Below are 16,795 nucleotides of genomic sequence, written 5' to 3'. Positions count from 1 at the left end.
GATTACTAAATTTTTTTTAAAAATATTTATTTGATCGTCTGCATAAAATAAATATTATGAAATATCATAAAAATATTTTTGCTTTGCCAATGATATCATATGTTAATAAATGATTGAAATGATTCCCATGTATCTATGTATCTAATAAAGGCAATGAAACGGTTGAAATGTTGGTTATAAGAGAGCAAGGCTCAGTTCGTTTGATTATTTTATTATTTCCATACAAATTACAAATACTCTGTTGTACTATGCATAAAATTCTTATGCCACCAAAACAGAAACATAAAACTAAATGATTAAAAAATAAAAACATTTATTGTTGTCTCTAAAATAAAGTATACTTCATTATGTACTAGTACATCGTTTGTTGTTTTTAGATTACCTACCTTAAAAATTGAACAGTCTACCCCTAAAGTTGAGATTGTACTATTTTATGAAATATGAGTGAGTTGTTTCATCTACTGCCCTCACCCTATGAATTTACAAGTACAATTCCAAATGAGTACGCACATAATTCATTCATTACATTAGAGTGCAAGTATCCAAATGACTTCAGTGTTAATGTCATTCTTGCTCTTTATAAACGAGTCCCCCAAGCATACATGCCTGTATGTGTATCAAATTAATTTTCCTGTACTTTTATTTCTGAATTGTATTTCATTCGATTGTTGAATTGTATTTCATTTGATTGTGTTCACACTCCTAATTAAAAAAAAATTAATTTTAAATTTCATAATGCTTTTTGAATTGTCAGAATTTCTATCAAATAATCTGCAGGCAAAATTGAAGTACTAGTATTGCCTGCAGTGGTTATCTCATTAACATAAAATTAACATATTACAATATTATTAGCATGTCATTTGCATATCTATGAGCCAATCCCTGTAGCATACATGATAATAATATTGTAATGCAAGCAGCATGTTTTAATAAAGGCCATCTGTGGATGTGCTGTGCAGTATTTTGCAGTTTAACCTTCATGCCTGATGTCATGATTTGCTTTTATTGTTTCAGCACAAGGAGAAAAGGCTTATCAAACCGATAGCCGTGCGACCTATCACACCCAATGGAGCTCCCAGCAGTCGAGGCTCAGCTACTCCTGATAACATAGCTGATTTACCACGAGTTCCAGATGTTGTATCTGCTGCACAAACTCACCGGGACCATGTGTCAACGGGTACTAACCATTTTGCACCTGCTCGTCCGTACCCAATAAAATCTCAGTCCCTTCAGGATATTAAGTTCATGAACGGTGGGAAACGCTCCAGTATTTCATCTGTGCATCAGCTATGTGAGTTGAAACCGTCGCTGAAAAGAGCCCCAATATCGCAGTCCCTGAACCAACTCAACTTTAATTATTTATACAACTCGCACCAGAACGGTGGGCACAGACCACCTGATTATCTACGAAACAATCGTACAAATCATTCAAGTTATAATTCAGATTATCGTCATCATCCACCCTTACCCATGCAGGACTCGCGTAGACATAGCAACTCTAGTTTTACTTCTAGCCAAGCAATGGATTATCGATCAGTCAACCACTATGATGATTCGCTGTCCCATGCCTCATCACACCTGTCTTCGGGTGTCGTCATGGAGGAGGATGAAATGGAAACCATTTATGAGCTCAAACAAAAAATACAGGTAAGGATCAACAAATTATGAATTTATTATCAATAAAATATAAATATGAATACAAAAACAAAGTAACATTAATTGGGCAGCACTTAGTTTGGGTGCATATTACAAAAATAGCTTTGCGTTTCTAGAGGTCAGCTCAATTTATCCGCAAATATTCCTGATCTGAAATAGCTTAAATTATTCCTGCTATGAAAAGTTCAAACAGTTTGCCTTACAAATATTGTATACATTACACAAGCCTATCTGTTGTTCAGAGTTCACCACCAGGGTAATATTTGAACAAGCTGCGTAGCAGTTTGCGGCTTACAGATGTGTCTTCAATCACACTATTCATAGGTCAGCTTGACAACATTGTCAAATAAACTTTACAGCATCTACACTCGTCGCCAAGCTGTCTTAAAATGTAATCACTTCATGAATAAGCACCCGTTAAAATACTGAGAGCTTTGAGTTACTGGCAAGAAAACATTCTCTAACAGCTATCAACTATTTTTGTCCCATCATTTGTTATTAGGACCTTAAGATATTTAACAGAAGCCTGTAACTTTATCTTGTCTATTCAGTTTCATATTATCTGTGTTATGTCTGACAAACCAGTTTCTTGTTAATAGCAATATCTCAAATACATCACATTTTCCCCGCAGTTGAAATATTCGATGTCTAAAAAGAGAAACGCTTTCTTGTTCCACTATGTGTATTATTTATAATTACTTATAGATCTATATTAAAGTACCTCAACATGATTGCATCAATTTTAAGAGAAATTATTTAGTTTTAAGTATTGCTGTTATTTATGGGAATCAAAGGTCAGGAAATTGACTTATTTCCTCAGCTGCTCCTTTGACAGTTGGTTGATCCCATGGGGTTTGTGTCATGGCTCATATACCATCTCTGTGTTGTAGAGTAACAGAGAACTCATATGTCGATAAAGCACCCAAGTTTAAGCCTTGTATGTGCTTCATATGGGTCCCATGTGACATGTACAAGGCATGAAAAATTATACGAACTTGTACTGTACATTGACTGAGTGCTTTGAAGCTTGAATTATATTTGCTCATTTTTTGGGAAATATGATTTCATCCAGTACATGATCTGAACATTTTCTATTAATGATTTCATTATGACTATCCTAAAATCTTTACATTGAAATTGCTTAGAAGAACACTGTGATAAAACAGAAAAAATTTGTTTATTAAAAAAAGTTCAAATTCTTAGCGTATTGCAAACCATATGTTTGCTTCACATGAATATTTAGCTTCATTCCCCTACTACATTAGTATTGCTTTTCAAATTGTTGATATATGACCTCACTGAGATATTAATAGAAGCATTAAACCTGCTACCCTAGTATGGTTTTGTTTGCTGGCAGAGAAATGGACAGAACCATGTATTGTATACCAGCTCACAGTATGCACATGTATTTGTTGAATTTTGATGATAACAAAGGCTAATTAATACTAAGCATGTAATTTTAAAATATTTATCAAGTTTATTTAAAAAAATAATATTACCGGTAACTCTTTTGAGCCACAAAGTTTTCTCACCTTTCGGGAAATATATTTTCCTTTTTTTCCCCAAAACATTTTGATTAGGATCTGTAGTCAATATGATATTATGTCTGTTTGGTCCAAAATTATAAAAAAAAATTTATAGCATAATACAAAAAAAAACTTTGACAGGAAAAATGATTCTGCTCAAAGGCTTAAACCTACAGGACATGGTATTGACTAAAATGAATTGTTGATAGTAATAATATCATGTACAATTTTGATGAAGCTTGCAGTCGTAATTATAGTTAAAGGACAGTAGTTATGATTCGTTGTTTGATATGGGTCCCATGTAACCTTACAACATTTATAAAATACTGGCAGTTACCACCACCATATTATATTCACTCATGGTTAAAATAAAAAAAAAATTTGGAAAATAAAAGCAAAATAAAAAAAATGTAATAGACAAAATAAAACACTAAGAAATGTATCTTCAAAGAAAAATTTGCACTGTCTGAAGAGCTGTAAATAATAATGAATTGACGAATAACTAAAAGCTATAGTAAATTTAGAAAAAAATGTCAGATAAGCTAAAAGTGACAGTGTTGGTTAATTAACCACAGTTTATTCTGACCCCCTAGTAATGTCTCCCAGTTCTAATTACAGATTTGATGGATTACTGCAGGATTGAAGTAAGTGGTTTGCACTTCCTTCCTCAATAACACAGGGACACTATTATTTTAACATCTCATTAACAACTGGATTCTAAATATTTGTAAATAATGCATTTTTTTACAAATATTGAAATGTATTGTAATTTTTTATATTATATTGCCGCCCTGGAGTTCAAAACTTTAACCTGTTCATGGTCAGTTCTTTTCTAAAATTTGTTGTGTAAATCTTCCATTTTGTCCCATTATCTGTCATTTTCTCTCATTTTGGCATTAATTTTGTACCAAACTAACAGAATATGGCAATGCTAATGTCTTAAAGATATTTTAGTTCAAATCACATACAAAAATAACAACAGATCTTCTTTCTGTAATTTGTAATAATTTTAAATTTATTCACCAAAAGGTTTAAAATATAGCTGCAACTTACTCCTATATTTTGTTGTTATGATACAGCAAATTTGAAGCTTCACAATACAATGTACCACAAAAGTCAACAGTTCTGTTGATATCGTGCTTGATTGCACAGTAAGTGTATATAGAACGTGTAATACTGAAATGGCTATGATGGCCAACCTTTTAATAGCCAACATATTTTTAGTCTCGGAGCTAAAGATTTAACTATACAATAAAACTTTATATTCACATAAAAGTACTCTGAGTTTGTGGTTACAATAACACAAATTTAATATTGTGTAAAATAAAATGTACATTGTTTAGTATTCGATGCAGTGTGTACATGTACTTTGTATTTTAGGACAGACCAATATATAACATATCCAAAAGAATGTAATTGAGGTACATGTATTGAGGGACTGACCAACAAAATATATTAGTATCAAAGGTAGGATAATTTAACTTATATAGGGACTGACCAACAAAATATATTAGTATCAAAGGTAGGATAATTTAACTTATATAGGGACTGACCAACAAAATATATTAGTATCATAGGTAGGATAATTTAACTTGTATAGGGACTGAGCAACAAAATATATTAGTATCAAAGGTAGGATAATTTAACTTGTATAGGGACTGACCAACAAAATATATTAGTATCAAAGGTAGGATAATTTAACTTATATAGGGACTGACCAACAAAATATATTAGTATCAAAGGTAGGATAATTTAACTTATATAGGGACTGACCAACAAAATATATTAGTATCAAAGGTAGCATAATTTAACTTATATAGGGACTGACCAACAAAATATATTAGTATCAAAGGTAGCATAATTTAACTTATATAGGGACTGACCAACAAAATATATTAGTATCAAATGTAAGATAAATTAACTTGTATAGGGACTGACCAACAAAATATGGTGTAGTTGTGCTTGATATTTAGGGGCAGACCAACCAAATATCTAGGTCAACTGTGAAATAAATGAATGACTGACACTGGCTAATCCGATATACAGTGAATCAATTGAAAACAGATTTGCAATATTTTGATTCACACAGATGTTACAAATGGACCATTCATAATCGTTTGCCTTTTGGATTTAATATTGAATGATAAAATAACCTTGGCAACAGAGTAACAAAATTGCATTGTTTTCCTCATGGGTCTTGTTTCCTTTGCGATTATGTGTATGTTATGATAAAAATGGTGTCCATAGGCTGGTACATTCTATTGTCAGTTGGTTATCCACCTTTCATTTGTGATCAAGGCCTGGATGCTGATTACATAAATCATGGTCACTTGAAGCTTGTGCTTATGAACAATGAACACATTGTACTCCATGGTTCATAACCCTCACCTTACTGGGATCCATCAGTATTTTCTTTTTTTACAAAATAAATTTGAATCATTTTTTTCTGTATTTATTCTCAAATTTTCTATTAAGATGAGAAATTATTTTTATTACCGGTAGATCAAATATTTTATAGAAAATACCATGAAAACGCTGTTGCACCAAAATTTGTTGGGGAATTGGAGCACAATTTACACTTTTTTTTTCTGGGTGGTTTGTATGAGGAAGATGACATGCTTTAAGATTTGTTTGTGAATTCAGTGTTATGCTTTTGCCAAATGAAAACACATTTACAGTGACCTGAAGGCTGTGGTGACATCTGTTACAAAAATGTCATTTGCTGTTTCTGGACATTTTTTCTCAGTGATTCACCACCCATATCAAACTAAGATAATTAAATGGAGTTACCAGTTTATTAAGAACAGCTGCCTTTCATTAAGTACAGTACAGTTATATGAAAATTAAATCCACATTCATCTGTGTACTGATTAAACAAAGATGTAAATTGTTTAATGTAGGAATTAGAATTTTACTGCCTAGTAACTGAAAATGACTTGTTCTTAAAAAAAAAAAAAACTTGTGTTGAAAACAAAGAACCATTTATAAGAATTAAAACTTAAACAACTTATTGTGCAAAAATGGATAATTCATGTATTCAAAATGTTCTTGACTAAATGTATTTGGGGAGTGAGGTGTGGACAATGTTAATGTATACATGCATTATATTTTCTTGTGCAGCCTTCATCAACATTCCCAATATGGTAGTTTGTACAACACATAGAGGCACGTAAAAGCCAAATTATTTTGGTAAAATTTTGACCAAACTCACAGTATAATTTGTTAGTGTCAACTTTATAAGCTGTTTTACATTAAATGTATATTCTTCTGAAAGCAAATGTTTTTAAAATGTTATAATATCGAGGTCATATACTGGAAAATACTTTATTTTCGCTTGGATTTAATTTTCGCTATTTTCGCTGAAGGACTGATTCAGTGAAAATAAAATCCAGCGAATATATCTTTTTTCCTATATTTTACATTCAGCTCATCAAAAATGAGTGAAAATAAATTCCATACAAAACACCTAAAAAAGTATTTTCAGGGAAAATTAATTCCAGCTAAATTCTACAGTATTCTACTTTAGTTTTGGTGATTCAGTGGGAGGGGATGGGAACTCATTAGTGGCTCATTTACTTGTAGTTTTACAATTGAATATTACTACAATTTTTGCAACACCATGATATTTCTTGCATTGTCTGTGTACTTGTACATGTAATATTATTTAGGTGGGTTGGTTTTCAGGGAGGAGTACTCCTAGATAATCCATCACTGTGTTAAAATAGCACAGAGCAATCAATGACAGCACAACTGGTGAATAATAAGAGCTTCATACATACTCCAATAAACTAAACATCACACACCACATGCATTTAAAGTGTCATGTGAGTTAAAGCAATTTAATGAATAATTTATGTTTGACTGAATACTAGATGAAAATAACATTATTGTAAGGTGAGTTTTGGTCAAGGTTAAACGTGACCATGTCCACGTTTCAGGATACTTCTATTGAAATGGCCAGGAAGATTTATGTATCATAAAAATGATCATAATGTGTTTTAATTCCAGAAGTCCTAAATATCAAATTAACAATGTAGTAAATTATAACTATCCCTCATAAATAACCTAATAATTGAAAATATGGGCACTTAAATAAAAAGTTAACTGTGCAAATCACAATGAAACTCCATAAAAAAAAAAAATTGCTTATTTAAAAAATTTATACACATGCCCCAGCATTCATATTTGATTTTCTCTTTTACTTAAACTAGGGCTCTTGAATCCCTGGGACTGCCCCATGGAATCATGGGATACTATTGTTCTTTATTGCTGCTTAAACAATTATTCTCTCTATTGTTTTCAATTTTCTTTTTATTCCAGTAAGAAAATAATCTAACTAACAACCCGGGTCTTTAATATTTCATTTATTTTCACATACATCTTGCAAGTGAACAAAAAAACACCCCTATAGCTGTAATGGAATCAACCAAGCTTGTATATCAGTCTTTGGGATAAAATCAAAATATTTGGAATGTTAGGGGTGAGCAGGTTAAGTATTTCCTCTTGAGATATCCGATATTGCATCGGGTTCCCAGCTAGACATTCCAGATTTAGCTTTTGGGGTTACCATTCCTGGTAACTAAGGTATGATAACCTTAAAAGCACTAAATACTATCGGGTAATATCTATAACTTCCATCACCTCCTGTGCACTATAAATTCCACAAGGTATGTGGTAATCCGGTTTAATCCTGAATTATTACAGCTAATTTAGACTAAAAATATTTGATCTTTGATTGTGATATTCACGCTGATTACAATAATGTGAAATCAAATATGTTTATAAAATAATATATACCCGTAGTCAATATTGGCATTTATATCAAAATGTCAGAACAAAAATTTTTTTTTTTTTCGGTGAATAGTTTCAAAACAATCTATTTTTTGGAGTGTGTATTGCATTTGAATACAAAAACATATATTGAAAAGTCCATAGAAGTGTATCTCTAAAAGCAGTACAATTCACATGGACCAAAATTTGCATTTATTGTATGTTGGATTTTTATATAAGACTTATAGGCACATCTTTGTCAATTGCCTATAAAGTGTATGTGCTACCAATAATGCAAATAAGCCTATAGATATTATTTTTATATAGAACTCCTCCAAATGTGTTTATATAAATACAGCATTAACTATATTATATGTATTATTGGTGATGCGTTTCTAATATAGAATATATAGTACCCGGTACATCTTAATGGTATATCTTTTGTGTTCTGGACACTACTAGTATTGGAATAATAGCAAAATATGATTGCATGTTTTCATTCAATACTAGCGATGTAGTTTATATTGGGAGTTTATGTAATTGAATGTATATATATATAACTGTCTCACATACAGTGCAAGATGATCCCTGGATGCTACTCTAGGCTGCATTATGTCATAGTAGTCTCTTCGCCTTTCTCTCGCGTAAGTCCATTCATTTTGAAATGCAGGAGTAAGGCAAAATCTCTTGCAAATTCCATCCACGTTTGCATTATCAATGAGACCGTTTATACTAGGACAAGTACGTTCAAGAATTACAAAGAATGCATGCACTTAGATGATAAACTCACCACATCAACCAACATAGACTTTGTTTACAGTTTACATACATTTGTCTGTAGTGTAAAAATAAATCTGACATCTATACAATACTGTAAATCATCTTGGAACAGCTACATTCGTGTACATGCCATGTCAGTGAATTTGACTCAATTCATGAATTGACAGAATTGTAATTTATCTAAGTGCCAACAATCTCACTGTGAGAATATTTTTTTTTGTCTCACTGTGAGAATATACCTCATACTAAAATAGTGACATCTTGAAATGCGGAAACTCCAGATTTTGTAAATCAGCTAAAATAATTAAAAAGGCATGTTTAAAAGCACTACCATATCAGCGCTATCAAAAGCGCCTACATTTATGTATACAACCTGTTACTGTAAAAACAGATTACGGTCGTGTGAATTTGGTGTCATCATTTTTAGCTTTATTGTTCTTGTGTCGAGAAAATACAGTATTTTGGTGACAACCTTGTACATCAGTTCAGAGCATGCCACTGCATTTAAAATTATCATTATTTTGTTCTGGTATGTATTTAAATTCAAATCTGACTATCAACATACATTGTCATGAATTACATGCTTTAGCATAGATTCAGATGCTTATATTTCAACCATGAAGCAAGCCGTGGATTAAAAAAAATAAATATCATTTTTGGATACCTTGCTTGCATTCATTGACAACAATGCGTGTATTTACTGAAATATTATATATTATAGCATTTTGCACTTATTTTAATTGTTCTTTAATCCATTATCAAATTTTGGACGAGATGAACATGATTTCTATTTAGTTACAGAACTTACAAAAAAATGTGTGCAAGTTTATTTTCTGAAAAATGGCCTTCAGAAGATTAGACCCCCAGTACAATCTTTGCTATTTTCCTTGACATTCATTTTTTTTTTATAATTGGTTGTGGTTGATCAATTCAGTTTTTTGAACATCGGTGCATTGGAATTTGACACGTAGATGTATTCACGTGAGAACAGGTTCTACTAGTGTTTCCCATGTATTAGCATTGCATATGGCTGCTGTTTCCTTACATACTTCCTCCACCATCCAAGCCCTTTTTTAAAGAAATTTTCTAATTGAATGGGTCACTGTTTTACTTTCACTCCATGTATGTCTGTGATCTCATTTTTTTTTCCACATATGTCATTGTATAGCAATGAGCAATCTATTTGCAAAATATAAAAAAAATCAACTAACTTTCATGGAAGTGTATTGACCAACTTTAGGCTTTTCACCACCAGTTCACTCTTTTCATCACAAATTCACAAAATAGTTCCTTCAGAAGATTGGGACAAAATAGCCAAAAAAATTTTTGAGTAAATACTGAAAATTGACCAAAATTTTGTCTATTGGCTCTAAAATTAGGGTTCATTTCCAGAAATATTGAAGAATATTATTAAAAAGAAAAGTGCAAAAAATTTAGGTGAGAAAGTCTACCGGTAGTGGTGAAAAGGTTAACAAAGGTTATTTATTTTTACTGACCAGGGTCCAATATTATAATAGGAAGGAAGGAAGGAGTGTTAGGTGCGATAACAGAACTTCACCATCTGTAAATATATTTCTTTGATCTGATAAGGGTAATACTGTAAATGAACCGTACCACCTGTTTTTGTCGACCCATCATAAGAAGCCTAAACGGTCGTTTTAATAGTCCTGACTTAGCAACACACAAATGTTGATATGATTAGATTTGTGAACAACTCAACTGAGTGAACCTAATTCATAAATTACACATTTAAATCAATAATTTTGACTTGTTTATCAATTGCAGAGAACTAAATCAAAACAAGTTGTTGTTGATTATATATCAAGTGTATGTCAATATTGGTGCAGTATAACTACTGTATTTTCTTTATTAGTGCATGCGTTTTTAATTAGAGATTTAAAGGTAAAATGAGTAGCAGTAATATACAATGATTTAGTATACAGCCAATGTGATTTTTCCTTTATATGTGCCTCTGTTGAAGATGTGCTTCTAATATAGCAAATATGGTATATACCGGTAGTTAATCATAATTGCTTCATAATTCAGGGAAATGTAGGACCATTGATCGTAACTTTTCGTAATGTATTAAATAATTAGAAAAAAAAATTGAAATAAATTTCATGTGTTGAAGTGGTATAGATGATTGATAGCATTGTCTCAGATATTTAAAATTATTGCACGTATTCCTTTAGAAAAAAAAAACTAATCTAGCACATTTGCAGATATCTTTCAGATTAAAAAAACACGTATCCTGTTTATTGCACGTATACCTTCAAAAAAAAAGGAATCTAGCAGAGTTTCAGATGTGTCCTGTTTACGTCATACTCAAATATTTGTATCTTCTAATTAAATGAAATCCCGTCAGTGTATATTGCCGCACAGTTGCTTTGGAAAAATTGCTGTATATTCACGTCATACTCAAATACTTGTGTTCACTTTGATAATATTGAAATGAAATTCCAGCAGTGTATGCATTCGTACAGTTGGTTTGAATAAAGTGCTGCATATTAGTATTATACTCAAATATTTATACTCTTATATTGAAATGAAACCACATTAGTGTATGTGGTCACACAGTCACTTTACAATATATACAGCATGTTTATCAATCATGGTAAAATTCTTTATTTCATTTATTATTACTGTATTAATTAATTTTCACTGTTTTGATATTTTGAGCATATTCACTAGCTTTTACTTATTTTGCCTGCTAAAACAATGAGTAATTTTACATACTGTAGAATACTTTATTTTCGCTTGGAATTTATTTTCGCTATTTTTGCTGAAGGGATGATTCTGTGAAAATAAAATCCAGTGAATATACATTTTTTCCTATATTTTACATTAATCTCATCAAAAATCAGTGAAAATAAATTCCAAGCAAAACACCCGAAAAGCCTTTTCAGCGAAAATTAATTCCAGCGAAAATAAAGTATTCCACAGTATTTGCACGAATTTAATTTAGTTATTCAACGCTCAACGCCTTCACAGTATTTGGTCTCCTCAGTTTTTACAATCACTCAGTTGGATAAAATCCACACATTTCTCATCTTACTGAAATATTAGTCCACCATTAGCTACCTCTACCATTTGCCAACAAGTGGGAATAAGAAGTATTACGTATAAACAGTTGATATTTATCAGTCAATACCACCAGCCGCTGTGATGTCCTGTTGCGCATACTGCGATATTTTCATCAGAACCCTTTTACTATGAATCACTGTAAAAACTAAAAGTATTTAGCTGCAACAGTTAGTTATATTGAATATCTAATGCATTGTTCTATATATGGATTTCCATGCACATGTGCCATTGTAATAATATTGAGTCCCCTACAGGCATAATAGCAGATGAATAGATATATAACATAGAGATAAAGAGTACAGCATCACATCTCCCTTTCATGACTTTTGTATATTATTGATCAATTGTGTTACTACTGCAGTTCATTTGGGGAGAATTAAAATATGACTAAAAATAAAACCAATTAATAGTGTATACCGATACTCCTTACTGGCACACAAATTTGTTAATTATTTGAATGCAAATTAGCCGATGCTATTTATTCCTGGTCTAATTTTGGTGCAATATTTATTTTTGATATTTATCTATTCCTTTGTTTAGTTTGGATCACATGGACATTGTTTGTCATTCTCTGCAGGGGTTGGTAAATTGATTATTGTGTGAAAACTTGACAAAACTGCATATAGATAACACAAATTAATGATAGAATTGCAACATATTCAACTGGCATAAATTTGTACTGTTGTTTTCATTGAAATAAAGACTTGTTCGCAGATTTTGAGGGAAAAAAACAAGTAATGTTGGAAGTATTCACTTCAAATATTCAAAACTTTTAATTTGTATATTAACGTAATCTTAAAATTCTGGGAGCAAGTGTCAAAATTACCTGGGTTAGAACAATTAATTTGTCAGTTTAATAGTGAGAAATTCTAATTTATAATTTCAGATATATTCAGTTATTAATGCAAAGGTGTCTTATTTTTCATGATTGAGAAATACAGCAGGTTCAGGCTTGTTTCATTTACTTTATGAATGGCAACAAAATGGCTGTCTAACGATAATATATTTTATATGGAAAACTTGTCTGTACTGTAATTGAATTTATAAATAGAATATCAGTATACATTTATGTATTCTAATATAGTAAAGTGAACTGACATGATGATTTCAGTTATCTTTTATTTTACATTTAATTTCCACCATTCACAAAGAGAATATCTTTTTCACATTAAGCCAGACTTTTTTTATTCCTTGTTTCTCGAGTTTTTATAAGTAAATTTTTTTGAGGATGGCGAAAAAAATTAATTCTTTTTTTTCCATTAGATTTGTGTGATTCTCATAGAATTGTAAGTGGGATCATTGATCAGAGAGAAGAAATTAAATAAAATTTTATTCCATGCATAACCTGGTTGGCAGTGTCGCCAATTGGGGCACAATTTTCAGCATTAATGAGGGATTTCTCGGTTTTTGACAACAGTTTCACGGCGTGTCACCACAAACTACGCCGCCGCCATGTTCGCCTAGTAGTCTCAAGCAGCACGTAGAGTGGTCATTACCCGAGATTCACTGTCAACCAACGCGCATAAAGTATAGATCTGTGCGAGACTTCGGTACTTTGATCATGATACTCCCTTGAAAATGCAACTTGGATTTTGTTAAGCGGCGGGCAAAAAAAAATGAAGATAAAAATAATTTTTTTTTAGCAATTTTTTGCACTCACAAGTCGAGAAATTACGCTGAAATAAAATTTTATTTTTATTTCATTTTCGGCTACTGTTCATTCGGCGGGTTCGCGAAACAAGGGATAATAAAAGTCTGGCCTTACAAGTACGTTTATTTCTAAATTGACATCTCTTCTCTGGTAGCTATGTCGGCTAATACTACAAAGTTTTTAATAGCCAATTACCAACTCGTGCTCAGTAGTTGCTAACATATTGCTGGGGTCCTCAAGACATGGGGAGTTGTAGTGATTTTCACAAAATCTACACAAGTTCTAGTGACAACCAAAAATTGTGTTAATTTTACCAATTGTGTATTGAAGTCAATTCAAATTCAGTCTTTGCTAAAATACTGAAATTTATATTAAAATAAAATTAAAAGTAACATAAATAAATAAAATACACAGATCAATAGTATGAGCTAAAGAAGAACAAAGATCAAAATAACATCTATCTCTACCACCTTTTTATAAAACTTCTATTTTTAAATCTAATTTGAACGCATCTATGACATTTGCTTAGAATTTCTCTTCTGTGAAATTGGGTTAAATCAATATATTTTAAAGAGACTCCAAACTGATTCTCCTCCCTGTTATAAAACATTGATAAAAACATCAAAATTATTGTGTACAATACACAGATGGAGTTGGGATTATTATGAATGAATCACTCACTATTATATCGTGTCTGCCGTATTGTACACTATTCAAGAAATATGAGGCCTTAGAGTAGTGACACATGGTGTGTGGATCATACAGCAATTTTTTTTTTTTTTCTTTGTGCCTTTTCTTATATTTAATAAGATTGCATTTCTTTTGTAAAATGGTATTCAGAATATTCAATCATAAACACTGCTTGATGTGTAATAAAGGAAAAAAATGTTAATCGTTGAGGTGGATGTGTATGGAAGTGACAACTGGAGTGTGGTTTTATTGATGAGACTTTAAAAATTGGTTTGTATTGGAATATTTATTGCTCTTGATGTGGTTTACCTAAGGGCAGGGTAGCCAACTGCTGTTCGTTTCATCAATCGTGTCAGATACCATTAGAGGCAATATGTCTCTTTAATAAACAACCTTTTAAAATTTAATATGTAAATTATAGTTAATTTAAACAATTACTTAATCTTTATACTTAAAATATGAATTCCCAATTAAGATGTATCTGTAATATAAATTTAAAATATTATACATGTAATAATAATAATAATAATAATAGTAGTATTGTTGGCTTTACATGTAGATACATCACCTTTGCCATTTAATAACATAATTTGTGAAGTTGAATAAAAAAAATGGTACTCATTTGAATCGAAAAAATAATAACTCAACACCAGTTTCAAGAATCTGGTTCTAGACACCATCAATGGAATTTTCTAGTAACTTTTTCACAACTTTGTTTCTAGATAAATATCAATCTTCTATACAAATACACTATAAATGTATTTGAAAAGAGTTTCTTTCACACATTATCATTCAATTTAATGTCAGTTGTGCATAATTCATGCTTGGTCATATTATAAGAGTCTGACTTTAATTTTTTCACAGGAACATGAATCCCAGATAACAATACTGCGACAAACCATGGAGCAAAATGAACAAATCATATTTAAAGTATACGAAGAAAAACAACAGATGTGGGACGATGAGATGGATGAAATGAGAGAAGATCTGAAACATGCTGAAGATAAGATGTATAAAATGGAACAAACTCTAAGAAGACAGGTCAGGCAATCCATCATTTTTCTAGTTTTTATTTCTCCCCCTTTCTGAGTTTCAGAGTATCTTATGTCACCTTTAACAAAATAAATCCTGGGTCAGTTTTACTGTATTTTTTCAAAAGTTTTGATTAAGTCCTTCAGATGATTGAAATTTGAATATGCATAAAATAATCATTTGGGAAATTTGAAGATTTCTGCAGATTTTCTTCTATATTGAATTACTGCATGAGAACTCAATGCATAATCAATAGCACATGGAATTTCAAGAAAATATTACAGTAGAAAAAATTGAATGAATTTAGGACAAAAAGTATTTCCTGCAACAAAAAATGAATAAACAAAAACTAAAATAGTAACAGGTGTATTTATAACTGTCGTCGCGTTGAAATAATTTTAGGAGGGCTTTGTAAAACATTCCTTTGGATTTGGGTATAAAAGTCTGCGCACATTGTCTTAATTTTATCTATTTCATGCAATATACCATGAACTATGATTGCTTAAATTTTATTTCTAGTAAGATCTTATAATTACCGGTAAGAAACACTATGGAAACATAATTGAGTACCGATATCTTACTCTCATTGACCCTCTCTGGAATAAAATTTTCTTCACTTAATAAATCACATTTTTATTTGTGCTTCATTTTCCATAGCTAAGATTATTTGAGATGCAATTCCTTCACAAATTCAGCCTATGGCCACAACTTAACTTACTTTCACAGTAATACAATATAGTCATTTGAATCAACCCATGTGAGTTGATGTAGTATTGATACTATTTTTATAAAAAGTTTGTCATGTCTTATGCAGTTTAATATTGATGGATGCTGAAAGTTTATTATTGCATCATTAATATGTAAATATATTTATTATTTAATACCAGCAATTTTACCTCTGCGAGACATAAAACACTTTAAGTGTTTATTGAGCTCTTAAAATCCTCTTGTGTTAACCTTTTTTTGATAATCATTAAATTATTATGACACCTGTCCTTTTTTCACGTGCTGAGCAGCATAGGTCTTGAACTTTAAATTTAACTTGTTTGAATCATGATTCTTTAGTATTCCAGTGTGCTGTAGCATTTGTTGTTATCCAGTTTGTATGAAATCTAAAACTGACTGTAGATTCACATCCAAACATATAGTGCATTGTGAGAGTTTTAAAAATTTGGTTCAAAAATGGCCAACAAGCATCCATTTCGTTTTCCATAATGACCATCTAACAACATGCCAGGATTGATTGGATTCACAAGTTTTTAATAGATTCATTTTGATGAAAACATGCCAGCAAGTAAAGTTGGTTAAAAAGATGTTCTCATATTGTTTGTGTTCAATTGGCAAAAAATTACCCCCTCACCCTCTCCCCCATGAATGTAAAATCATTTTTAGTGACATCATGTCGTTGCAATTTCAATGAACTCACTTTGGAAATTATACAAGACTGTGTTTACTGCTGACTTTCACTTTTTAGCTCCGCTGTCGACTTTGTCGAGCGGAGCCTATCATATGAGTGATTGTCCGGCGTCTGTGTCAATGTTTTACTTTTTCGACTTCTTCTTGAAAGCTACAAGCCTGAATGCTTTGATACTTGGTGTGTATGTAC

The 16,795-nt window shown here is 31.3% G+C and overlaps 1 protein-coding gene across 2 annotated transcripts in view; it reads left to right on the top strand.

Annotated features, from left to right (window-relative positions):
• Positions 1-16,795, top strand: part of LOC102801947 (uncharacterized) — a 53,947-nt gene that overhangs the window by 28,722 nt on the left and 8,430 nt on the right. For both annotated transcript variants that reach the window (XM_085504350.1, XM_085504349.1), the window contains exons 3-4: positions 1,015-1,647; positions 15,022-15,198. In XM_085504350.1, the coding sequence (XP_085360476.1) occupies positions 1,015-1,647; positions 15,022-15,198 (810 nt within the window). The remainder of the gene's footprint in view (positions 1-1,014; positions 1,648-15,021; positions 15,199-16,795) is intronic.

The sequence above is a fragment of the Saccoglossus kowalevskii genome, chromosome 10 (genome assembly GCF_978046115.1).
Source record: "Saccoglossus kowalevskii chromosome 10, keSacKowa6.1, whole genome shotgun sequence".
Classification (NCBI taxonomy): domain Eukaryota; kingdom Metazoa; phylum Hemichordata; class Enteropneusta; family Harrimaniidae; genus Saccoglossus; species Saccoglossus kowalevskii.
The sequence above is the reverse complement of the archived record's forward strand: the minus strand, read 5'-3'. Positions and strand labels throughout refer to the sequence as shown.